The sequence below is a fragment of the Eleutherodactylus coqui genome, chromosome 12, assembly GCF_035609145.1.
Source record: "Eleutherodactylus coqui strain aEleCoq1 chromosome 12, aEleCoq1.hap1, whole genome shotgun sequence".
Classification (NCBI taxonomy): Eukaryota; Metazoa; Chordata; class Amphibia; order Anura; family Eleutherodactylidae; genus Eleutherodactylus; species Eleutherodactylus coqui.
In genome coordinates this window covers 78,125,998-78,152,377 of record NC_089848.1, presented here as the reverse complement: position 1 = coordinate 78,152,377, position 26,380 = coordinate 78,125,998, and the positions used below count along the sequence as shown (strand labels likewise).

General features: G+C 41.9%; 1 protein-coding gene across 1 annotated transcript in view; it reads right to left on the bottom strand.

Moving 5' to 3' along the window:
- Positions 1 to 26,380, bottom strand: part of ADCYAP1R1 (ADCYAP receptor type I) — a 193,260-nt gene that overhangs the window by 111,264 nt on the left and 55,616 nt on the right. The window contains exon 2 of the mRNA XM_066585652.1: positions 3,028 to 3,190. Within this exon, the coding sequence (XP_066441749.1) occupies positions 3,028 to 3,078 (51 nt within the window). The 5' untranslated portion in view covers positions 3,079 to 3,190. The remainder of the gene's footprint in view (positions 1 to 3,027; positions 3,191 to 26,380) is intronic.

The following is a 26,380-nucleotide window of genomic DNA, read 5'->3' as shown; positions in this document are numbered from 1 at the left end:
TTGGGCGTCTTGACTTTCTCTGACTGACCTGTAACTCTTTTCCTGAAGGACATCATGCATAGGACAGTGACTGTAACACTATACCACAAACTGGGAGACACTTTCTTTCCCCTTCGTCTAAAGTTTAGCCGCTCTCTGAACACTCTGCAAGCTTCTCAATGTCTGTATCTCTTTCTCCCAGAGGGAACCGTCCTTAGGACTGTATCTGCAACACTGTACTAGACCAGGAGAGACTCCTGATTCAACCTCTGTCCTGCAACAAGCACCTCTCTTAACTACTTCCTGCCTCCTCTTTCTACTCAGCTCTGTTTCTACTCCATCTTAAAAAAACAGTACCATTAGAAATAAAAATACATCATACTGTGATTAAACACTGATAAACAGTATCCCCTTACATTGGCATTACTGGTAGAGGTGATGATTTCTATCAAAGAGAGGTCATCAGTTTGGTTTCTCAGCTTCTTTTTGCTGAACATACCGTATATAAGGCTCTATTTATATTACATTTCTGAAGTATATTGAGCATTCATACTAGGAGAATGTTCAAAGCGTACTACATGCTGAATGTATTCATAGGGTCCATTTGCCCTATCGCCATAACTGTTTTACCACTGTATACATTTTATTTATTTTTTTTAACAATGGGAGACAATTGTTGACACATTTAAACTTTCTATTGGATGTAAAATCACAGAGGTGAGAGAAAAACAAAGACATTCACTGAAAGAGCCAAAAAATGCAATACCTTATATTTCAAGCCTCCCCCGAAAACCGGGGTAGGTCCTATTGGGGAAACGCGGTAGTTGTGCATGCTATTAAGGGAGTAAATAGTCAGAGATGTGTCTATTAACTGACACTCTCTAGATAGAAATCAATCTAAAGGTGCATTAATATCATGTATTAATTTTTGTCTAAATTACTAGCAATATGGCTGTGGGAAGACTCGATTCTAAAATTAAGAAATGGGACAAATGTTGTGGTGACCCAAATGGCTTTACTCCGGCAGGCAAATAGCAGCTAAACAAGGAAATAACAAGTGATATGACCTTACTACTCACCAGATCAGGGAACAATTTTAACAGCAAGAAGATCAGGTTTGGCCTGGCTCCTCACACTTTCCGTACATAGCCATGCACTCTGTCTGTGACTGAAGGACAAGGGTCCTCTTTCTAGACTACCTGGCCAGGTCACACTGATCAGAGAACCCCTTTATCTAAATCCAAGGCCTGCTTACTGTCGCTCCAGCAGACTTTTCATCTATGTCCAACCTCTCACGCCTTCCAGTACAGCAGACACTTCATGAACAGCATAAACCACTCTCATTCTCACCCACCTTTTTGATTTATACCCATCACAAGTCCTCCTCCAAGGGGGTAGGCCTATCAACTCCATTTGCTCCCCCAAACGTTTGTCTCTTACCAGTAAAGTGACCATTTATTTCAACTTTTTTTCATGATGATCGCACTGGGGCCGAGTGACTCTATGCTGGTATGAAGTGACATCTTCCTCCATTCACACAGCCAAAGCGGTGCCAACTTCACATCAGCAGGAAATCTTTTAACAAAGGATATTTGGGTGTATGAAGGTCCTAGCCCGATATGAATTATATTTTCAGAATTGGGTTGGCCAGCTAAACAAAACGCATCTACACGGCTTGAGGTCCAAGGCCCAGAACAACCAGAACTGCATATCTGGGAAAATATGGAAGTTAACACACTGGTGCGTGGGCTCAAAACGTATGTAAAATCATGACTAAAAATATGCCAGGTCCAAATTTATGAGCGGAGGCCCGCCCACCAAGATATGACTGGAAATAGGGAATTATGATTTTTCCACCAGGGATACAGGCTCCACCCCAACCCTCCTGAATGACATCAGAGGGGGCGGGGGAAGGACTGTTCTGAGGGACCCTTTACAATGTGGTACCCCACAGGCCCCAAATTGTCAGATCCTACAAAGCTACACCTTGGCGTAAGGCTGTCCTATTTGCTTCAGTGACTCTGCACATATTGGAATATTGAACCGATATCCAAATCTGGTATCTTTCTTTTATTTTCCCCTGTTTATTTTAAAAATCTGTCTTGTTGTGTATTCATACTGTATTTCCTTATGCTCCCATGTAACAACCTTTTTTTGTGTATCTTTGTACATATCAGATGTTTTGTAACTGCTAGACCTTTTCTAGATTAAATCTGCAATTTAAAAGTCAGCCTTGTCCGTTTTAAAAGTGAACCATAACTCCGTAGATTGAGTTCATAATTCATAAATCGGGTTCCAGTTTACCGATAACAAAACTAGGGGTGGCAGCGTGTATGAGTATTGTAGAGCTCTGGAGTGCATTAGAATGGATCAGGTGGATGATTTGAGCTTTTGTTTCATATGCGTGCAGAAGCCCAGGAAAGCCCAGGAAAGCCCTGGGTAAAAATCAGTCTGTATTCTAATGAATTCAAGCTTGCTAGAGTGATCAAGGGCAGAGGCGGGATCAATAGGTATCATCCCTTCCCCTCTCTCCTCTGGTCTGCTACGTGACAAACCGGTTCAAACGATAACACCCAAAACTGCTAATTAAGGGGGAAGGACTATTCCTTCACCCTCTTCTGTCTCCCAAATGATTGCTAAGGGGAAATTGGCTAGCAATGTATATTTTACCTAACAACCTCCCCTGAGTGGTAGTTACAGAGCCGCTATATATAGAGCTTTATTTGTATGTAGAGTCTACTTTATATTGTTATGTTGCCTTATCTATGTTTCCAGTAGCACAAAGTTTTCTGACCTGGAATGATATGATAACTCTGCTGAACTCACCATCTAATGAAATGATCCTCGCCCTGTAATGATAATGAGATGCCTCTGCTGACCCTGCCCTCTAATAATAATATGACTGCTGATCCTGCCCTCTAATGATAATGAGGTGATTCTGTTGACCCCATCCTCTAAGGATAATGACATGACTCTATGGACCCTTTCCCAGTCTACACAGCAATGTTGCAAAGCAATCTGCAGAAACCAAAAAATGGTGATACCTACCAGTGATGAAGCCATGATGAGCAATAGGTACAATCTGATAATCATTTCCATTTTTATCTTGTGTGGAGATTTGCCTTGAATTATTCTCTTCTGTTCTTAGGAAATAATAAATATAAATGTAAAGAGTCTGCTTGACAGACGCTTCGGATTTCAGTCCAGGGCTCTGTAACACATAAAAGAAGAAAGCAGAAGGTAACAAGAAATAGTGTGAAATTATATCAACACAATCGATGCTCTGTCTGGAAAATGATGGTGAAATTGAACTATACAAAATTGTGATTTTTTTTTTAATTTTTTTTATTTTTTCTTTTTTTTTCCTCTTCAAAAACCATCAAAGCAGAAGTGTTTATGAAGAACGAACAAGACATAAAAGCTCTGACCAGAGAGATAAGATATTGATGGCACACCCTGCTTCTGTATACCATTGAACTCTGGCCTAAGGAATCTTGACCATTCTCCATCCCTTTTCTTTCATGAGCATCTTTCTTCAACCAAACCTACTACAGTCGAAACATAACTTCTTCAGAGGGTTACAGTAGGTTAAACCTTAATCAACCCCTTCAGGAGTGTACATCAAGACTGGAAACCTGTGTTCCAAAAACAAGTGCTCCACCAAACCAGATCAGCTATATAATAATAAGTGAACCCCATCCAAAATCCTATGTAAGAACTTTGGCTACCTGTGTTATGTTACACAGTGCTCACAGTGGTGCAGTCCAATTTCCTGAAGCCTAATTTAACTCATAATTGTCATTGGAGGAAAGAGGGCATGGCTTACTGTTGAGTGGCTAACCTTTAATATTTCATACCAATGTTATGGCTTATCTCTATGGATGACTTCCTCAATTTTACCACTCTTCCTTCAGTTTTACTAATCATTGATACTATGGGAGTTACTAGCTGGTGCCAGCTAGTGAATGGGAGGTTAATCCTGACTTTGCTATAATAGCTCCTGATTAACTACCCTTCATGATCCAGTCAATGGATCCCCTAAAAATAAGCTAATCATAGCTACCCCAAATGACCACCTGAAACCTTGCAGCTGGTATTGAATTTTAGAGATGAACAAACTTTTGAAAAATTGCAATCAGCCAGTTCAAAGAATTTCCGAAACAAGTTTGGTTCAGTCCGAATTAATTCCAACTGAACTAGAACTTCATCAATACCTCTAAAAGAATGATGCTGGCCAAAAGATGGTTGTGGCTCAGCAGCTAGCACTGTTGGTTTCCAATGCTGCAGTCCTAGGTTCAAATCTGACAACATCTGGCTGGAGTTTGTATGCTCCACAATATGTATTACACAGCACTTGATATTCACCTACTAGTTTCTTTTCAGAGTCTGAGAGGATTCCACACAAACACAGGGAAACCACACAAACTCCATGTAGATGTTGTCAGATATGAACTTAGGAATCCAGTGTTAACCACTGAGCCCACCTAATTCTTTTCCCTGCTCCTTAATACAAGTATGCACTATATAAAATAAGGTGAAGAAGAAATCCTCAAGGAAAATATACAAACTCCATGCAGATGTTGTCAGATATGAACCTAGGAACCCAATGCCTCAAGCCAACAGTGCTGAGCCTCTGAACTACCACCACCACCTTCTGCTGTGGGTTCAGCCAGGACGAACCGTCGGAGTTTCAGTTTTCAGTGGACCAAACTTTTAGCAAAGTTTAACTAGTTTGGTTCGCTCAACACTATTGACTTCCACAAATACATTAATATGTTTTAGATACTTTCAGAGACTTTTAACAACTTGTCCAACAAAAGTTCTTTCGTCAAAATCTTTGGCGTAACTTAAGCCAACTAATAGGTGGTATAATCTTAGACTAGACAGTCCAAAGATTTGACAAATTTATCATTCAGCAGAGCCTCTGTGATAAAGCTGGCGCACGTTAAGACTGCCTGGTTTAAGCTCGCTCTCTCTAATTATTAGAAAATATTAGTAAATGTGCCCCAATGTTTTTATTGCAAAAGTGCATGTAAAATAAAAAATGGAACAAGTCTGCAAATAGTTTTAAATAAAAATCTTCCGCTTTGTGTATGCAGTTACCATGCAGATCTATTTTACCAAGAAAAACAACTACAAGAAAACCTGGCATGGTCTCCTTCTGCCTTATCCCCACCCTGCCCCCATCTTGCTAACCTACAGACAGTAGAAGAACAGCAGATAGAAGAAAGGAAAACACGTATAATTGCAGGGTCAGACCATGTACAGGGTTTGCTTTCAGCTGGTTTCCATTAATACATACTGTATAACTCTGTGTGGGTAAAATATATTTTATGCTGGGTCACATGTGTGACAATGGGGTGGAGCCGTGTGGGTAAAATACATTTTATGTTGGTCACATGTGACAATGGGGTGGAGCCGTGTGGGTAAAATACATTTTATGTTGGGTCACATGTGTGACAACGGGGTGGAGCTAAACTGTTGAGTGTTACCTAGGGCAAGCAGCAGAATTTTGTAAGTAGCTTTAGATGTGAATAGAGAAAAGGGTGTGAAATAACTAGGCTGATACAGAAACGGTAAACTGGAATTTTTACAGATTTACTAATTTTGAGTGTAAGGCAGAATTATATTCTAAAGCATGGATTATTATTTTAGGAAACTTGTTTTTTTTCAAATCCCTCTTAAATTACTAATTAATATTCACATGCACTGGTAGAAAATGAGTCCCCCCTCCTTGTATTGTTGTCCAAGAGTTTATTCATAGGGATGTATTTCCAGTACATGTTCTTATATTTCAAACGAAAAAGGAAACATATTCCAGAACCAGGAAAGCTGTGGGAGGGGTGGCTAAATGAGAAACAAAACGGACAAGTTGCCAAAGACATTAGCACCATAAGAGCTAATATGGATGACGATGGCGGGTATCTGACAGTTACTTCCTCTTGCAGAAACTGTATATTGTAATGTCTATCAGAAAATTATGTAGAGTAACGACTAATGTGGCGCCATTCCAGTTCCACAAAGGTTATCACTTCTAAAGGCCAATCTGCCTAGTTATACATCCCACTTCCCCCAAAAGACTCTTTAATTACCAAAACCAAAATCTAACTATGATGAATTCCCATCTGAAGGACGGGATAATCTCTCGCTCGGTGATAAGTTGCGCACATCTGCAGCAACAATCCTGTAATTGACCGCCGGCCGAAATAAACTGATGGTTAATTACTGTGAAAATCAGTACAGAAGATGTAAAGTGTTTAATTACTGTAGAGTGTGATCTTGATTCTCTGATGCTTCATGTCAGGAGGCGGCACAATGCACAGCGGAATAGACAATATTGTCATAGGCATGAATAAGCAGTAACAATGTCCAAATCATGATCACAGTGAGGCAAAGACGAGATCCAAAGGAAAAATGCCTGTGATTTTACGTAATAAATACATCATGATAACACTTCAAGAAATCTAATATTTTCCATTCATTAAAACCATTGATAGGTTTTACCTGCAGTACCAAAACTAAACAGATGGTGTGCTATTGCAAGCAATCATCCACCAGCATCACAGAGCACAGAGACTTCCTGTTCAAGCATATGTAGCACAATACTCTACAGCAGGAACTAGCGGTAGAGAAATGTATTGCAGAACCCACAATACCAGTTTTATCCAAATCTATCAAAATGGATTCATGCTACCTACCCTGTTTCCCCCAAAATAAGACAGTGTCTTATATTAATTTTTGCTCCCAAAGATGTGCTTGGGTCTTATTTTTCAGGGGATGTCTTAATTTTCCCATGAACATTTGTTGTATACTGTGCAGTAGTTGTCATCACAAACCAGCAGAACCAGACAAACTGTGAATCCTATCAAGAATTTCTTGTTACTACCATTATTTCCATGAACACACTGTTTGGAGACTGTAATGATCACCCCCTAAAGAATCAAAGTGACACACTGGTTGCCTGACTCACACACAGGGATGTAAAGTACCTGCTCCCACACACTGTCTGGAGACTGTAACAATCTCCCACAGCAGTTCCTGGCCCACTTGAAGAGCAGGAACGATATTACAGCTTCCAGCCACCAGGGGAGCTCATCACAGCAGACTCGCACAGCAGGGACAGAGCTATCCCTTACTTTCGGGGGAGGCCTTCTATTTAGCACTTTGGCAAAACCTCTAGTAGGTCTTATTTTCAAGGAAACGGGTAATATATCTGGCACATGTTAAAACATACTATACGCAATTATGCTACCAAGTGATTGTCATAGCCAATACCAGTGCTTTGCTCAAATATATTGCCATAGCCATTTCCTGTAATTTATCCATGGACCTTTCTTGCATCTTGAGTTATTTGGCATTAGAAAAATGTGGCTACTTTTTAAAAAAAAATTTTAGCAAACCAAATCAGTGGTGGTATTCCTGTGGCACAGTGGTTAGCACCGTTGACTTGCAATGCTGGAACCAAGGACCCCAGCTTGCAAGTCAACAATGCTAACTGCTGGGCCTCTTCTTCCCCCTTCTGAATAAATGTATGTACTATATAAATTAAGGTGATTGTTATGAAGAAGAAACTCACACAAGCACAGGGAGAACATACGAACTCCATGCTCATGTTGTCAGATTTAAACCTAAGACTTCAGAAGTGCAAAGCAACAGTGCTAACCACTGAACCACAGGAGGAGAAGAACCACCACCGCTGTTTGGCCAGGATCATTATTTTAGTGGTATTGATGAAGCTCCATTTTGGTTCCAACTAATTTTGACCGTTCCGCAAACCATCCGAACCAAACTTTTCAAAAGTTTGTTCATCTACTTTGGTGAGTGCAATACCAGACACAACCTGTGGGGAGGTATTATGCTGCTTTTTGGGAGAAAGCAGCCACGTTTTTAAAATCGTGGACAGGGATGGTTCATTGTTGTTGTTGTTAGCCGTTTAGTCGTTCACAACCCTTAGCGACCCTAAAGGCGAGCTCCCTCCATGTTTTTCAGTTTTGCACTACTTCTTTCAGTTGTGTGATATCCATGCTAGTATCAGCTCTGACAGTATCGGTCATTGTGTCCTTTGGTGGCCCGGTCTTCTCTTGCTACTGATCTGTCCAAGCATTATAGAGTTTTCTAGCAATTCTGCTCTTATTACATGGCCAAAATACGTGAGTCTGAGCCGGTCATCTTGCTCTCCAGTGATATATCCAGTAATTATAGGGTTCACTATTAGAGATGAGCGAGCACCAAAATGCTCGGGTGCTCGTTGGTGCTCGTTACCCGGGACGAAATTTTCGCAATGCTCGAGGGTTCGTTTCGAGTAACGAACCCCATTGAAGTCGATGGGCGACCCGAGCATTTTTGTATATCGCCGATGCTCGCTAAGGTTTTCGTTTGTGAAAATCTGGGCAATTCAACAAAGTGATGGGAACGACACAGCAACGGATAGGGCAGGCGAGGGGCTACATGGTGGGCTGCATGTCAAGTTCCCAGGTCCCACTATTAAGCCACAATAGCGGCAAGAGTGCCCCCCCCCCCACACACACACTGTCAGCGTAAAGATCGTTCTCCTCTGCCATAGCTGTAACAGCTGTGGCAGAGAAGAACGATGTTTGCCCATTGAATTCAATGGAGCCAGCAATACAGCAGCTTCCACTGAAAGCAATGGGCTGCCGGCGATCGCGGGATGAATTGTCGGGAATGGCTTAAATATATAAGCCGTTCCCTGCAATTCATCCAGAAATGTGTTACAATAAAAATATATACCGGCGTATAAGGCGACGGGGCGTATAAGACGACCTCCCAACTGTCACCTTATACACCGGCAATACAGTGGAGCAAAGAATAAAAATCATTACTTACTTCTTCTGACGTTCTGCGGCGCTCCTGCAGGCTGTTGCTCCCTCCTGGTCCATGGCAGAGTATTGCTTTCTGGACGCAGGGCTTGAAATCCCCGCCTCCAGAAACACAGCCAATCACAGCCATTCAATGACATCATTGTCATTGGCTGTGATTGGCTGAAGGCACGTGTGTTTCTGGAGGCGGGGATTTAAGGCCCTTCGTAGAGAAATCAATGATCTGCCGGGAACCAGGAGGGAGCAACAGCCTGCAGGAGCGCTGCAGAACGTCAGAAGAAGTAAGTAATGATTTTTATTCTTTGCTCCACTGTATTGCCGGCGTATAAGGTGACAGTTGGGGGGTCGTCTTATACGCCCCGTCGCCCTATACGCCGGTATATATTTTTATTGTAACACATTTCTGGATGAATTGCAGGGAACGGCTTATATATTTAACCCCTTCCCGACAATTCATCCCCGCGCACGCCGGCAGACCATTGCTTTCAGTGGAACCTGCTGTATTGCCGGCTCCATTGAATTCAATGGGCAAACATCGTTCTTCTCTTCCACAGCTGTTACAGCTGTGGCAGAGAAGAAGGATTTGTCTTCTATATGTTCTCAATGGGGTCGGCGCTGCTGCCGCCGGCCCCATTGAGCGCATATAGAGCAGATTTATGGCCTTAAGAAGGACCGTTGGGGTTCTTGAAGCCTACAATACTCCTAACACTCTCCCTATAGCAGCTCCACCAAGATACCACTTTCCCTGAACTAATGTCAGAATGCATCTGTGGCGAGCCGCGGGAGGGGCCGATTTATATACTCGGGTGACACCTGATCTCGCCAGCCACTCACTGCATAGGGGTGGTATAGGGCTTGAACGTTGCAGGGGGAAGTTGTAATGCCTTCCCTGTCTTTCTATTGGCCAGAAAAGCGCGCAAATTTCTCAGGGAAGAAAGTGAAAGTAACTCGAACATCACGTGGTACTCGTTACGAGTAACGAGCATCTCGAACACCCTAATACTCGAACGAGTTTCAAGCTCGGACGAGTATGCTCGCTCATCTCTATTCACTATCTATTATATTTTTGTACTCGTTTGTGCTATTTTCTTTGTACTATGATGCATTTTTCTTTCAGCCTTTTACAAAAGCTTCTATTCATTCAACTAATGTGTCTGGAGTCACAAGTGCAAACCTAGTAGGTTATATCAAAACAAACATTTATGCAAAATGGGTGATATTTATTTAACCTGCTTCATTTTTTGCTATATACTCTGACCTGACAAAAATGTATAGTACCAGTAATGTAGTAGTCATTTGTTGTATGTATCATAAGTAAATGAGTGATTCCCAGAGGCTCCATAGGTAGAACTAGAGAGGTTTCTACTAGTAGACTGGGCTGGAGTGTGAGTTAGAAAGGTTGTCTGATTTAGAAAATTCATTATCATATACCCTATTAGAGTAGGGGATCCCCAGTTCAAGACCATCGTCAATTAGGCAGAGTATGCTACAATGGCCATCCCTCTAGTGGACAGGGATGTAACTATAGGGTATGCACTCGGGCCCAGGAGCTTTAGGGGGCCCATAAGGCCTCTCTTCTCATTATAAAGAGCCTAGTAGTATGAATAAAGCATTATAGTTGGGGGGCCCTGTTACTGGTTTTGCACTGGGGCCCTGAAGCCTCAAGTTACGCCTCTGCTAGTGGACCTGGCATTCTTATGGAATACATGGATCATTGATTTCAAGAAGAAATCTCCCCGGTGGGCGCCACTGCAGACGAATCAAACACTTAAGCTCCATTTAGATGGGATGAATGTCGGGCAAACGGGGGGCAGTATCGTTGGCTCACAGCGGGCGGCTGAAGGAGATTTTTCTCTTTGCGCTCCCCCGCCCCTCTCCATTGATATAACATAGCAGCCGTTCAATACTGAACAGCTGCTATTTACACTAAGCGATCAGCTCATCGCCCATCATTTATGCTGCATAAGCGATGGGCGATGAGTTGATCGCTCAGTGTAAATAGCACTTGTTCAGTATTGAACAGCTGCTATGTTAAGTCAATGGAGAGAGGGGCAGGGGAACATGAGTAGAGAAATATCCTGCAGCCTCCCCACCCCCCTGCGGGCCATGAGGGCACACAGGGAAGAGAGTCGGGCATCGTTTGCCCGACATTCGTCACGTCTAAATGGAGCTTTACTGACTGGTTCCTCCAGAGATGACATCCGAACACTGGGGTGGGTTACCATCCTTATTGCTGACTATGGATGGCCAAACCATATAGGAAAATGATGAGCTGCATAGGATTAACAAAATATAACTGTTTTTATTTTTTTTCCAAAAAGAGCACCATGCCTGCCCATGTTTTGTGGCTGTTATTGCAGTTTAGCTCCCATAAGGAGCCCATTCACATGGGAGTATGTGAGTTGTGCCTGAGATTCTCAGGCGCAACTTGGAACGGACAGCATGCAGACATAGTCTGTGTGCTGTCTGATACCTATGGGGAGTGGACATTGTATGTCCAATTCTGGTCTGTGATATGGACCAAAATAGAGCATGCTGTGGTATTTTTCACGCAGACCATGGGTCCTTGTGAAAACACACAGGTGTATAGCCTCATTGGCTGTTGTGGGCTCTTGTGCTGTCCGTAAAATACTGATATGATATTTGCCCATCCGAATGGGATCGAAGGTGAGTAGAGCTTAACCACAAAACGACTTACAACCTATGGACAGGCAGAGCACTGTTTCTGGAAAGAAAAATAGCCTTGTTTTTCTAATCATGTATAATCTCTTTTAGGGCTTATTCAGTCGAGCGTGGATTAACCCTGTGCAATCCAATTTTGGATTCAGGGTTTCCTAGGAGGCTTTCTCTTTCTGCCATCATACAATGGCACCATTTGCTGGTAAGAGCCAGTACTGCGGTATGGGACATGCTGGAGAGGCCCCCCCCGACAACAGAGCAGCCAGTAATCTACAGTAAGAATACCCTGCCGGACGTCTTCCGACATCGGAGCTGTACAGCCTTCAATCAGAATGTCTTCAAACGTCAGACAGTGGATTGGAAAGGGCTAACTACACTTGGCGGCTCCGAGTGCTGTTGCGCCTGAGCGAGGGGAATCTCTTCCCATTCACCAGCTTTTCAAACTCCATGCCAGAGCGCAGGAATTTGAAAAAGAATGCGGAAAGACAGGTGTCATTCGATCTTTTCTGCACCTAGTGTTCACCATAGTGTGCAAAAATCCTTGGATACACTCACTAGGTGACTTAAGAGTGTTTTACAGAGCATTTATGGCTCTTAGATTCAGGGGTATTGATGAAGTTCTTGTTTGGTTCAATTCTTTTATGGACCAAACCCAACTTTTTGCCAAAATTTGGTGAAAGGGCCGAACCAAACTTTCAAAAAGTTCGCTCATCACTATCCACCAGTTATCAACCCCAATGAGTCAATTTAATCACAGTTGTATGGTGGTCAGCGGTATATCATCTACATAGTAAGGAATGGTTCCTGATTAATTTGCATATGTTATTAGAAGGCACTCGTATATTCTACAGGCATTGGGTACTTGGGTAGTAGGCATTGACCGTTCTATATGATAACCAGTATATGTCTTTTTGCCCTTATAAGATATATACAAAAAATAAAATTCTGAAATGTAAAGCATAAAATACAAAAACGATCACATCTAGACCCAATTCAATAATTAGAGGTGGCTTCCTGCCCTTAAACGTTTTCCAAAATGCCATTATTAAGTAATAATAACCAATAAAGTTTGATATTGTCAACTAGAAATGAACTGGCCATAATGGGACCTGCATGCAATCATTGTATGCTTTACTGCAGTATATCAAATCAGACTAATGGGCATAGTAAACAACTCTCTGTCCTGATAAATGATCTTCACAGTTAATGTCATTGTCTCCTCAGGTACTGTATGACATTAGCTGTTTCTGTTTCTCATTAGAACAACGAATATTTCCAATGTCCTTATGGAGAATATTGAAGAATAAGGTTTTTAGGAATGACTTACAGGGGTCATATTCAAATGATGAATTGAATTGTTTCTGGGCTGCTAAGACTGGCAAAAATACAAAAGTATTCATAGTAAATTTTTTGCATTTTGCAATCAGACATGCTGGAAGAACCATAGTGGTTGAAGGCCTGGAAGATGAGACCCTCCACTAAAACAAACGACTAATGGTGCTGGATTGAGGTCAATGAAGTCTACAATAACCTACAAACATGGATGACCAAAAATCAAGGTCAGGATCCTTTTCTTATGGACTTTGCTATGACTTACATCTTCTAGTTCTCTACTAATGTAACCTCTCGTACAAGGCTGGAGATTCAAAAACAGTATTGACCCCATCATTCTGAATATTGTTGGGGATTACAGACCGCAAATCCCCACTAATTTCTCCCTTTGATCACAAGCAGAAGAAAAGCTAGAATCCTCACTAATTTAAAGAGTTCAAGACACGGCATGAAGAATTGGCCCAAGTAACATCCACTTTTTCTGCGTTACTTAAAGTAGGGGCTTTATGTTGTGGTACACTAGACGCAATCAGAAAGTGGAGCCAGGGTGATGTCACATCGTCAATCCCGATCCACGTGACTTCACCTTTGGCACATGCACCCTATGGGAAAAAAATAAGGAGCTTATAATCAACTCTCCCTGCCAGTCCCCCTCCGCAGCTTCATGTCTCCTTGTTGACAAAGTGTTTATAGGCTGCAGCAACCTTTTTATGGGTCATCACAGGCAGCCTGCAAATACTACATCTGGGAGGAGACCTGGAGCTGCAGCTGGGGACTTGCAGGGAGTGGGAAGAGATGAGTATAAACCCATTTAAAAAAAACCAACTTTTGTCTCAGACAATCACTTTAAGCTGAGAGGACCAACTGTCACATCCAACTAGGACATGCTGGATCTGTCACCTGCAGATCTCGCACAAATGACACTAAACAGTGTCAAAACAAAGCAGAACCCAAAAACGGGGAACACTGTCCTTGATATGACTAAGACAGTGGAGGGACCTGCCTGCAAGCAGAGAAACCGTCCTGGTAAGGACGGCCCTGACCATGTGCCTCGGCCCCTAGTTGACCCTACGTGGGAAAGAGGAATAACACAGGAAAAAAAAATAGGAATGCAAAGACAAGCACAGTACTTAGCTCTGAGATGCAACAGATAACTGTGAGGTCGAGGACCAGTCTCTAACTCCTAGCCCAGTCAGAGAGATACTGAAAATTCAACTGCAATTCAGTTCAGTTTCAGGCCAAGCTAAATAGCCATGATAATTACCCATAGGTGTGACTAAGCACAGTTATACCTAACACCACATCCCCTGAAGCCAGAAGATGTAGAAGCCTCTCCAAAACCTGCACCAGACTATCAGCAAGGCAGCAATCCTAGAACCGCTGCAACACCAACTCTGAGGAAGGTAAAAGGAATGATAATTGTATCGTTACATTCATGTACAAATCACTGCAATACGTTTCCCCTAAAAAGAAAACATACATTTATTTGATAGACATTAAAATATACATCCAACACCTATAAATCAATACAAAAACATTAAAAAAATGGCAATATAATATAGCAGCAGGAGAGTCAATTATTGCAGTGTTCAGTTTTTTTTGTCATCCCTGACTAGTATCTTCTTTAGAAGTAATACTGTTTTTTCACATTCACCTATGTTGAATACCTCTCTGGTTCCCTTTAAACAAACCCATATAGTGTAAAAGAGTGGAGCAGTAATGGAAGAAATTCAATGCCCCATTGTTAATCACACTGAAGGTTTCTACCAGAAACCATTAGCATTCTACACACAAGCCTCCTGTCACCCGACAAAAAATTGTTTGCCTCAGTGAGTCACCAAGTGTGTATTTAATGAGAAGGAATTTCTCCTCCTGTGTGATTCCTTACCAGAAAGGAATCTAATTATGGATTAACCAATACTCTGTTAGAAATCGCAGTGAGGGACAGATAACATTGCGGGCAGGATGAAGCTGGAGATGTCCTCCCTGACCGTCACAATGGTTTATTAAACTGCAGCAATTTTGTGAGCCAGGTTCTGGTCACACATCTCCTGGGTGGAACCAGCAGCTAAGATTAGGTTAAATTAGTACAAATGACTTGATACTCATATCATTGTGACAGTGAGCAGATACAAAAACAAGTAAATGAAACATCATTGTCACTACACAAGTCAAAAGCTAGTCATAGCCTAGCAGCAGAAAATGGTAGATGGAAACTGGGATCAGCTCCAACCTAGATGACATAGAGGACATCAGACCTCCACTACGCCCATCATCACAGGATTGCAGATCCTGGTGTTTGTTCCTCCTGTTTTGCTGAGTGCTGCCTGTGATTGGCTGAGCACTGTGACCAATCATAGGCACCGCTCAGTTGTCAATCAGAGGAAGCGCTTTCTGGAGGCAGAGATTGTTCAATTCCCGGCCACCAGAAGACAGAAGAAGACTGCCGGAGGCGGAGAGAAGAGCCAGATGGCTCTTCTAGGTGAGTTAATTTTTTTTTAAACTTTTTTTTATAGCTAGGCATGATTTTCAGGAAAGGGCTCATATTTCAAGCCCTCCCCTGAAAATCATCACCACGGTGGTGACCTTCATTCCATTGCTTTCAATAGGGGCTGCAGCAGTGCTGGCCCCATTGAATGCAATGGGATAACATTGGGGACCTCTGCCACAGCTGTCACAGGGCATTCCTTCATCCTGCGGTCCCCGCTGGGATGAAGGAAGCCCCTGCCATAGCTGTCATAAGTGTGTCAGGGGAGCGCAATGTACTCCCAATGTTTTCAATGGGGCTTGCGCTGCTTCCGCCAGCCCCGTTGAAGACAATGGGCGATATTTCACATTCTTCTTTGCAATGCAAGATTACAGTGAAAACATCGCTAATGAGAATGAGACCATTGGAAATCATTGGTTTCATTATTGTGCCTTTTCACTCATGCTGTGGAATCATAATCCAGAGTGTTTTAAAAAAAACACCGCGGATTCGTCATGGAAAATTTCCACAGTACATGAATGAGATTTTTTAAAATCCCCCCCACATGGCATGTACTGTAAATGCTGTAGATTTTCTGCAGTGATTCTGCTAGGGATAATTACTCAGCGGACACTGCATATATGAAGGTGGCCTTAAGGAATACAACCTAGTAAAATGGAAAAGGCCCAGTAAACAAGGGGACAATCGAGAGTGTATCTTGATAGAAGACCATCACCAACCTTGAATGAAAGTGGACTATCCCTTTAATTTATGATCACAGAAAAACAAGTTGAGATACTTTGAAGATATTTAGTTCAAAACCAGACAAGCACCTGGTGTCCACTGGGATCACTGTTCATCAAAATGCTTTTGTAATAATGAACCAGTGATCTTTCCTCCAGAGAAGAACGATGGAACACTGCGTGATCACTGTTATCCAAATTAGAATTTAGGCACTTGTAGCCCTGAGGCATCAACAAAATGCATTGCACTAATATTATATATACTCTTATGATATACAATAAAGGAAGCATCATAGAAGTTATATTGTTGTATACATGGGTCGACATTATAATAGTTATATTCTTTTACATGGGGAGCAGTATTATAGCAATATTCTTGTACATAGGGGGCAGTATTATAGTAGTTATATTCTTGTACATAGAGGGCAGTATTATAGTAGTTATATTCTTGTACACAGGAGCAGTGTTATAGTAGTTATATTCTTGTACATAGGAGCAGTATTATAGTAGTTATATTCTTGTACACAGGAGGCAGTATTATAGTAGTTATATTCTTGTACATAGGAGGCAGTATTATAGTAGTTATATTCTTGTACATAGGGAGCAGTATTATAGTAGTTATATTCTTGTACATAGGGGGCAGTATTATAGTAGTTTAATCCTTGTACATAGGGGGTAGTATTATAGTAGTTATATTCTTGTACATAGGGGGCAGTATTATAGTAGTTATATTCTTGTACACAGGGGGCAGTATTATAGTAGTTATATTCTTGTACATAGGAGGCAGTATTATAGTAGTTATATTCCTGTACATAGGGGGCAGTATTTTAGTAGTTAAATTCTTGTACATAGAGGGCAGTATTATAGTAGCTATATTCTTGTATGTAGGAGGCAGTATTATAGTAGTTATATTCTTGTACATAGGAGGCAGTATTATAGTAGTTATATTCTTGTACATAGGGGCAGTATTATAGTAGTTATATTCTTGTACATAGGGGCAGTATTATAGTAGTTATATTCTTGTACACAGGGGGCAGTATTATAGTAGTTATATTCTTGTACATAGGAGCAGTATTATAGTAGTTATATTCTTGAACATAGGAGGCAGTATTATAGTAGTTATATTCTTGTACATAGGAGGCAGTATTATAGTAGTTATATTCTTGTACATAGGGGCAGTATTATAGTATTTATATTCTTGTACATAGGGGCAGTATTATAGTAGTTATATTCTTGTACACAGGGGGCAGTATTATAGTAGTTATATTCTTGTACATAGGGGCAGTATTATAGTAGTTATATTCTTGTACATAAGGGGCAGTATTATAGTAGTTATATTCTTGTACATAGGGGGGCAGTATTACAGTAGTTATGTTCTTGTACATAGGAGGCAGTATTATAGTAGTTATATTCTTGTACATAGGGGGGCAGTATTACAGTAGTTATATTCTTGTACATAGGAGGCAGTATCATAGTAGTTATATTCTTGCACATAGGGGGGCAATATTACAGTAGTTATAATCTTGTAGATAGGAGGCAGTATTATAGTAGTTATATTCTTGTACATAGGGGCAGTATTATAGTAGTTATATTCTTGTACATAGGGAGTAGTATTATAGTAGTTATATTCTTGTACACAAGGGGCAGTATTATAGTAGTTATATTCTTGTACATAGAGGACAGTATCATAGTAGTTATATTCTTGTACATAGGGGGCAGTACTATAGTAGTTATATTCTTGTATATAAGAGGCAGTATTATAGTAGTTATATTCTTGTACATAGGGGGCAGTATTTTAATAGTTATATTCTTGTACATAGAGGGCAGTATTATAGTAGTTATATTCTTGTACATACAGAAGTATTATAGTAGTTATATTCTTGTACATAGGAGGCAGTATTATAGTAGTTATATTCTTGTACATAGGGGGCAGTATTATAGTAGTTATATACTTGTACATAGGGGACAGTATTATTGTAGTTATATTCTTGTACATAGGGGGAAGTATTACAGTAGTTATATTCTTGTACATAGGAGGCAGTATTATAGTAGTTATATTCTTCTACATACAGAAGTATTATAGTAGTTATATTCTTGTACATAGGAGGCAGTATTATAGTAGTTATATACTTGTACATAGGGGGCAGTATTATAGTAGTTATATTCTTCTACATACAGAAGTATTATAGTTGTTATAGTCTTGTACATAGGATGCAGTATTATAGTAGTCATTTTCTTGTACAAAGAGGCAGTATTATAGTAGTTATATTCTTGTACATAGGGAACCGTATTATAGTAGTTATATTCTTGTACATAGGAGGCAGTATTATAGTAGTTATATTCTTGTACATAGCAGTATTATAGTAGTTATATTCTTGTACATAGCAGTATTATAGTAGTTATTTCTTGTACATAGGGAACAGTATTATAGTAGTTATATTCTTGTACATAGGAGGCAGTATTATAGTGGTTATATTCTTGTACATAGGAGGCAGTATTATAGTAATTATATTCTTGTATGTAGGAGGCAGTATTATAATAGTTATATTCTTGTACGTAGGAGCAGTATTATAGTAGTTATATTCTTGTACATAGGAGGCAGTATTATAATAGTTATATTCTTGTACATAGGAGCAGTATTATAGTAGTTATATTCTTGTACATAGGGGGCAGTATTATAGTAGTTATATTCTTGTACATAGGGGGCAGTATTATAGTAGTTATATTCTTGTACATAGGGGGCAGTATTATAGTAGTTATATTCTTGTATATAGGGAGCAGTATTATAGTAGTTATATTCTTGTACATAGGGGGCAGTATTATAGTATTAATATTCTTGTACCTAGGGGGCAGTATTATAGTAGTTATATTCTTGTATATAGGGAGCAGTATTATAGTAGTGAATTTCTTGTATTATGATGCTCAGTGATTGTATTCTTTGTGCGGAGGAGTTGTCTCATCTCAGGTTATGACATGCTGTAATTTGTGTCACACATGCCAGTCTTTTAAAACAATCCAATGATCTGGTGAAGATGGATGTGTTTGGGGGGTTATTTTTGGCATCCCATACAGAGAAACTGAAAAACTATTGACAGTATTTTTCACATACCATACAAGGCTCTGACCTCTTATATGCAGATTTTACAGGGTGAGCATTCTATTGTCATCCATCATTGTGTCAGATTTATTCACGTACATTGTTTATCGTTCAGAAATAAAAATGAAATGTAGAAAATGTTCATGATTTGGCGCTATGGTTTCTGCAGAGCATCACACACATTAGGTTAATTCTCTCATTGTACGGTATGTACCATGTAAATTGAATGTAGTACCAACATTGCTGTTGCTTAGCAACCTGATCTCCTTTAATGCAAACATGTATTGCTGTCAGTGTGAGCCTCAGCCTAGCCCATCAAATTACTGATATACCGCTACAATGCTTGGACATTAAACCCACATGGATGAAAACGTAACAGCGCACAAAAATTTTAATCAATTTTTTTGTTTGAATTGGAGGAGAACAGTCAGCAAGAGATGCAACCATCCAACTGCAAAAGAATGTTGGAGCAGATATACTACAGTAGCCTAATATGCATGGAGCAGGGGTGAGACCATGGCCTGTCTTTTGCCATAAAGCAACTGTCCAGGCCTGGACAAACAAAGATGTCCACACTAGCTCCTCAAACTGCCTGATGCACACCGTGTATTATTACGCATTATTAGTCTAAGGCCCCCTGTCCACGGGCAATGTGGTATCCCGCGGCGAAGCTCTGCAGTGGGAGCCGCCGCCCGGGAGTAGGAGTCGCCGCCAAATCTCCGCTGGTCAGCGAATTGCCCGACGCAAGCGGAGAATCGCAAGTGTTAATTGCTTTAATGGCCATTAACACTTTATCATCTTCATTTGCATGTAAAAGGACCTCCATTTAAACACATGACCAGCTGTACAAACAGCTGTCATCACATTAGATTGTTCTCCTCGCGGCTCGTATAAACATGCCGCGAGGAGGACAATGTGCAGTCTTTTGAAAGATGAGCAAAAAGCATTCAAATGGAATGTATTTGCTCTGTCTTTCAGCTGCTGGATGATGGATTTTATGTGAAGTAAAATCAATTGTTCAAATGAAAAGTGCACGATCCCTGCATTTTCACGTAGCGACTATCGCTCCTTTTCAGCTGTTTGGACGAATTTTGAGCAATAATCGCGTGTTAAAGGGCCTTCAATAGCGGTCTACAAATATCTGAAGGGCTGTCACAGTGCAGAGGGATCAGGCCTATTATCATTTGTACAAGGAAAGACTAGAAGCAATGGGATGAAACTGAAAGGGAGGAGACAGAGATTAGATATTAGAAAAAACTTTCTGACAGTGAGGGTGATCAATGAGTAGAACAGGTTACCACGGGAGGTGGTGAGTTCTCCTTCAATGGAAGTCTTCAAACAAAGGCTGGACAAATATCTGTCTGGGATGATTTAGTGACTCCTGCACTGAGCAGGGGGTTGGACCCGATGACCCTGGAGGTCCCTTCCAACTCTACCATTCTGTGAGTCTATGTTGCATCACCCTAAGGCCTAGTGCTCACGGCCGTGACAGGCTCTGCAAGTGGAATTCCGCAGCGGAGCCCGTCACGGTGCCCCCCCAGAGACCCCATACTTACCTCTGGATCCGCCGCCCGACGTCCCTCATGACGGTTCGTCACGCATGTGCAATAGAGCGTATGACGCACCGGCCGCGTCATATGACACACCCACAGCATCACATGACACGCCTTGTGACGCGGCTGGCCGTGGGCGGGGAAGCGTCTTCACACTATCTTCCACTGAGCTACAGCGGAAGATAGCATGACGGGCGGCTTCCATTGACTGCAATGGAAGCCGTCCACGCGTATGCCCGTGACAAATAGAACATGCCGCGGGTGAGGACGTGTGATTTCACGGTGCGGAATTCCGCGGTGGAATTCCGTACCGTGAGCATTGCGCTATTAGGTTCAATGGAACCTAATTGTTGCAGGGCAACCGCCGCATAATATGCGGTGGAAATCTGCTCGTGGGAATTAGCCCTAAACCTTCCTGAAAACCTGAGACAATTGCACAATAACTTAACAAAGTTTCATCAGCTCTCTGCAACATTGTGTTCTACGTCTCCTGGAAAACTATAAGTGATTGCTTCATCGTCTCGGTGGTATGAAAGTGCTACGGAGTGAACGACCGTCGCTTGTATACTGTGGCCCTCATTTATCAATACTGTCTAAAAGAAAAGGGTTTTTTTTTTGTCCTTTGCAACCAATCATAACACAGCGTTCACTTTACCACGGATGTTTTAGAAATGAAAGCTGTGCTCTGATTGGTTGGTAGGAGCAATAAAGGCAGTTTTGTTAGACAGTATTGATACAGTAAATGAGGCCCCGTATACTGAGATGCCGTACAGTAGTGTGATGGCTCCTTTTGTGTAGTTAATTTCTCGTAAGAAAAGTATTGTGCTGGCGTTGAATGCCGAACATCTTTCTGCACATCATATAGCAGAACGGATCTGCGGTAATCAATCCAATGGGGCTCATTTGCTAACTAATAGTGATACGCGCAAAAGAAATCATAGGCGTGAGGCGCCAAATAAAATGGGCTATTGGCAATGGGGAAAATTACATGCGTGACACGCAATGACATTGTGCCCATGTGAGACTGACCAAAGGAAGTTTAATATCCCAGAGTTTGAAGAACAGATTAACCCCTTAAGGGCGCAGCCTTTTTTTTTCATTTTTGCTTTTTCCTCCCTATTTTCAAAAAATCACAACTCTTATTAATCCATCAACATGGCATTGTGTATTTTTCTTTTTTGACAATGTTCACCGTGCGGGATATCTAATGAGTTAGGCCGCCTGCACACGAGCGTTCCGGATTCCGCTAGCGGATTTTCACGCGCGTATGGCACCTAAATGTGCTTGCGGATAGGTGCGGATGCGTGAAAAATCACGCGCGGATATACGCGGATGTGTTGTGGAAAAAAACGCGCAGAAAAACCAGCAGACACCCCTTATTGTAAACCTAACCCCTAGAGAACTGCCCATTCCTTGGAAAACAGCTTAAAAACCAACACCCAGACTCCGTTTTGTCCCTCTTGCTTGTGCGAGCACCGTTAAATTATTCTGGCAACATGCTTTCACCCGGTGAGCAGATGTCTTTGTGGGCATGGTTGATTCATGTAACTTTTTTCAGGCGCTTCTCCAGCGTGACTTTATTTCAGTCACTGCAAAAAAATTCACAAGAGGAATTCATTACTACAGATTTTGCATTCTTAGATCCTGCATTGGCAAGAAATACTACCTATCTCCCTCTACAAATTTGCCTGTGAAGCTCTGTGCCGTGTGTTGGGACGCCTCCTACCATGCTTACTTCCTGTAGTCATAGCAACCAGTGACTCCATCTGCAGCTGCACTGCGGATGTACTGCGTGAAAAAACGCACCCATTCACTTGTATTGGAGGCTTCACGCGCAGAATCCGACCCAAATTAGAACAGGTCGCAGATTTTTTCACGTGCGTGAAAAAACGCGATACAAATCCGTCCGTCTGGGGACAACTGCGGATCCTCATAGGAGTATATTGGCTGCGGTCTGGGGCAGATAATGTGCCTAAAATAACGCAATGGAAATTCCGTTCGTGTGCAGGCACCCTTACTGTGATAGATCGGACTTTTTTTAGACACGAGAATGTCAAATATGTTTTGTTTTTCTTAATTATAAGGGTGCCCACCCACTGGCGTTTTTTTTCACTGCGAAATTCGCAGGGTTTTTTTTCTGCAGGGGGTCTATGGGACTTGTAATGTAAAAATCGCGATCGCGCAAAATCGCGATTTTAGCTTTGCATGTCCCATAGCCCAAAGACCCCTGCAGCAAAAAAAAAACGCTGCGAATTTCGCAGTAAAAAAACGCTAGTGGGTGGGCACCCTAAATATGGGTTTTTAAAACTTTTATTACCTTTTATTTTTGTAATAATTAACAAAATGTTTTTTTACTCATTTTTACACTTTTTATTTAGTCCCCATAGTTGAACTGAACTTACAATTGTTTGATCGCTTATACAATAATGCAATACTATAGTATTGCAGTATAGGATGTTCTGCCAGGCAGCTCATCGAGATGTGCTGCAGGCAATCAATGAATGGCTGTGATTAGTTCATTGAGCGCTGGCTCTGAATGGCTGAGCTGCTGCACTCGAGAACCAGTCACAGCCAGCGCTTCCTGGAGGCGGGGATTTTGAACCTCCAATCCAGAAAAAACTGACAAAGGACTTCAAACCTGCAAGGAGAAGTATGGCGGACCTGACAGCGGCTGTTAGGTGATTTGGTTTTTTTTAAACAGCTAGGGCTTATTTTAGGGCTTTTGCATTAGGATTTCCTACTGTAAAAGTTGCATCGCACCCCACGAAAAACACGTTTTTGTGCGATGCAATGCGACACATAGGAAGGCTCCATAGAGAAACCTTGGAAATCGCGGCAAAATTTAGCAACCGGCAATTTTTTTCTCATACTGTAGCAGCCTAAAAAACATCGCTAATGTTAAATGTACTCATTGGAAAGCATGGGCTTCATATACATGCGAATTGTAGCTCTGTCACATTGCAAGAAAATCACACGATTTTGTTGCCCATGTGAAACTGGCCTTAATCTTTACGCTGTAATATAGAATATCAATACAAAGACTCAGCCTGTGCTCCACAGCTGCGCTCATCATTTGTACAGCCCATTCCCACAACATTCTGCAGATGCGTTGTGCACCTTGCTCGCCATAGAAGGCTAATTACTCTTTATATGTAGCTTTCAAGAGTTTTGCAATGGAAAATAGCCATGTTTCATCCTATTGCTGATGTCTCCTAGTAATTAATCTAATGAGCCATTAGATGCACATGTCAGGCAGCTCATTACAGACAAGCAGAAGGACTGCAAGCTGATATTGACCGAGTCTCAGGCCAGATACTGCTGCTGTCTTAGTGATTCATTAATGAATTCTCTCCAGTTGCAGCCATAATATTTTTATAAAGTAAATATCCAGCGAGCTATACTATTTAGTGCAGGATTTTGTACGGGCTCTGAATGGAGGTTCCAACTCAGAAGTGAACAGAGCCTAAAATGTACCTTTGCTGCCTGTTACCACCACTAGGGTTCAGTCTTTATACAACTGCATATGGTTCCAATTGACCTGAGTTGAGGCCGTAATAGAGACCGGTCTCAGAATTCGATGGAAATCGACATCTAAGATTCTTACACGTACAACATACGTGTGATGGGACAGGAGAACTGTGCTCTGTAGTACCTCTGATCAAGTATATCAGGAAAACACTCCCAACTATCTATACTGCTCCCCAACTACACCCAATATTATTGTATCGGTCTGCAGTTTAGTTCTGCTTTGCCTTTAACACTTACTGATGAAAAAAACGCACTCAGATAGAAATGTCAGATTGCTGCAAAACTCGGTTACATCTCAGGGCTTATTCAGACGATCGTATATCGGCCGGGTATTCATGCCGTCTCTCTTTGCAGGGGGAGTAGGCTGGAAGAGCCGGGAGAAGTGCTCTGAGCTCCTGCCCCCTCTCTGCCTCCTCTCCACCCTCTCTCCACCCCTCTGCACTATTTGCAATGAGAAGAGGCGGGGCGGGGGGAGGGCTAGGTTCTGTGAATTAGCTCCACCCCCATCCCGCCTCCCCTCATTGAAAATAATGCAGAGGGGTGGAGAGTTGGTGGAGAGGGGGTGGGAGCTCAGAGCACTGCTCCTGGCTCTTCCAGCCTCCTCCCCCTGCAGAGAGGGATGCTGCATATCAGCCGGCGTGAATACGCGGCCGATATATGGTCATCTGAATAAGCTGTCAGGCCGAGAAGTAAATGACTACAGTTGTGATCTGATTAGTCACTTGGTCTTTCCACCGGAGGCCAGAAAAGTCATTCCTCTGTTGCCCTATAAAAATGCTCTCAGGGGCTAGTTTTGTGTAGTGTAGCTCTTGTGGAGATCATTGATCAGTAGGCGCCTCTACGATGCACTCAAAGACATTTTGCCCGGTTAACAGACTTTGAGAGCGGGCCTATTATTGGAATGAGAGAAGTAGGAGGTTCGTTTCAACAAATGGACCACCATCTAGGCTATTTTGACCAAGCAGTTAGGAGGTGTTAGAAGCAGTAGAGGACACATAAACATGGTGAACAGGCTCCGGACCGCCCAAATAGACCAGTAGAGTGGACTGTTTGATTCGCTGATAAGCACAAACAGATCCAAAAGTTTTGTTGCCAGACAGAGGTGGCACCTTCAATATAGAATCCTGTATCTGCCCGGCCCGTTTCCAAGCACTTAACAGAAGGAAATTTGGTATCATAGCGCCCATTACATGTCCTGCCATCAACACCCCCCAACATCGTCACCTTCATTTGCAGTGGTGTCGTGAACGAGAAACCTGGGCTGCTATGAACTGGAACTGTATCATGTTTAGCAATGATTTCAGGCTCTGTTTGAGAACCGATGATTGCCGTGTTCGAGTATGGAAGCCTCGTGGTGAGTATTTCAATCCTGTCTTTGCTGGTGTGATGGTCTCATACGGTGATCGGTCCCCTCCTAGTAGTGGTACGAGGAACAATGACAGCTCAGCGATATGTTCAGGACATCCTGCAGCCACATGTGTTCCTCTCATGGTGGCTTCCAAGAGGCAGCAAGATAATGCCCGGCCACACACACAAGGGGTCACAGGAATGCCTCCACTGAGTTGCCATTTTCCTTGGCCTTGCTATTCAGTAGATTTATTGCCTATCAAGCATTTATGTGACCCGCTGGGACGACAGCTTCAGCAGCCTACAATTATAGAGGGTCTAGTGGCCCAGTTGTAACATTTGTGGGTAAATGTACCGCAGGATAACATACGGAGCCTGTATGACTCCATAGCCGATCATAACTCATTGTGGTCCAATAGGGTACTAGAGGTTCCTTTTGACTTGTATAGTTTTCTCCAATACACTTATACTTTTGCTCTAATCACTTACATATATCATCATTATATTCACACATAGAAAATATCATTCGATTCCAACAATTCCTTCTTGGTGCATTATTTATTTTGTCGATGAGTGTATTTTAGTTGCATTGTAGATATCTAATAGTGCCCATGTTGATAAATGATTCCTCCTGTCTCCAGAGTCGCTGCAGGACATTCTGGTGTGGATGATCGATTGCTCTCACCCACTAATCCTCTCTACCTAAAATTGCCTAATTTAAGCAATGGGAAGGAACATGAAATATTGATAAATGGCTATGGCGTCTGAGTCCCCATAGAGTGCCAACAATTGTCTGTCAGTTGACAGAAAGTTTGCTG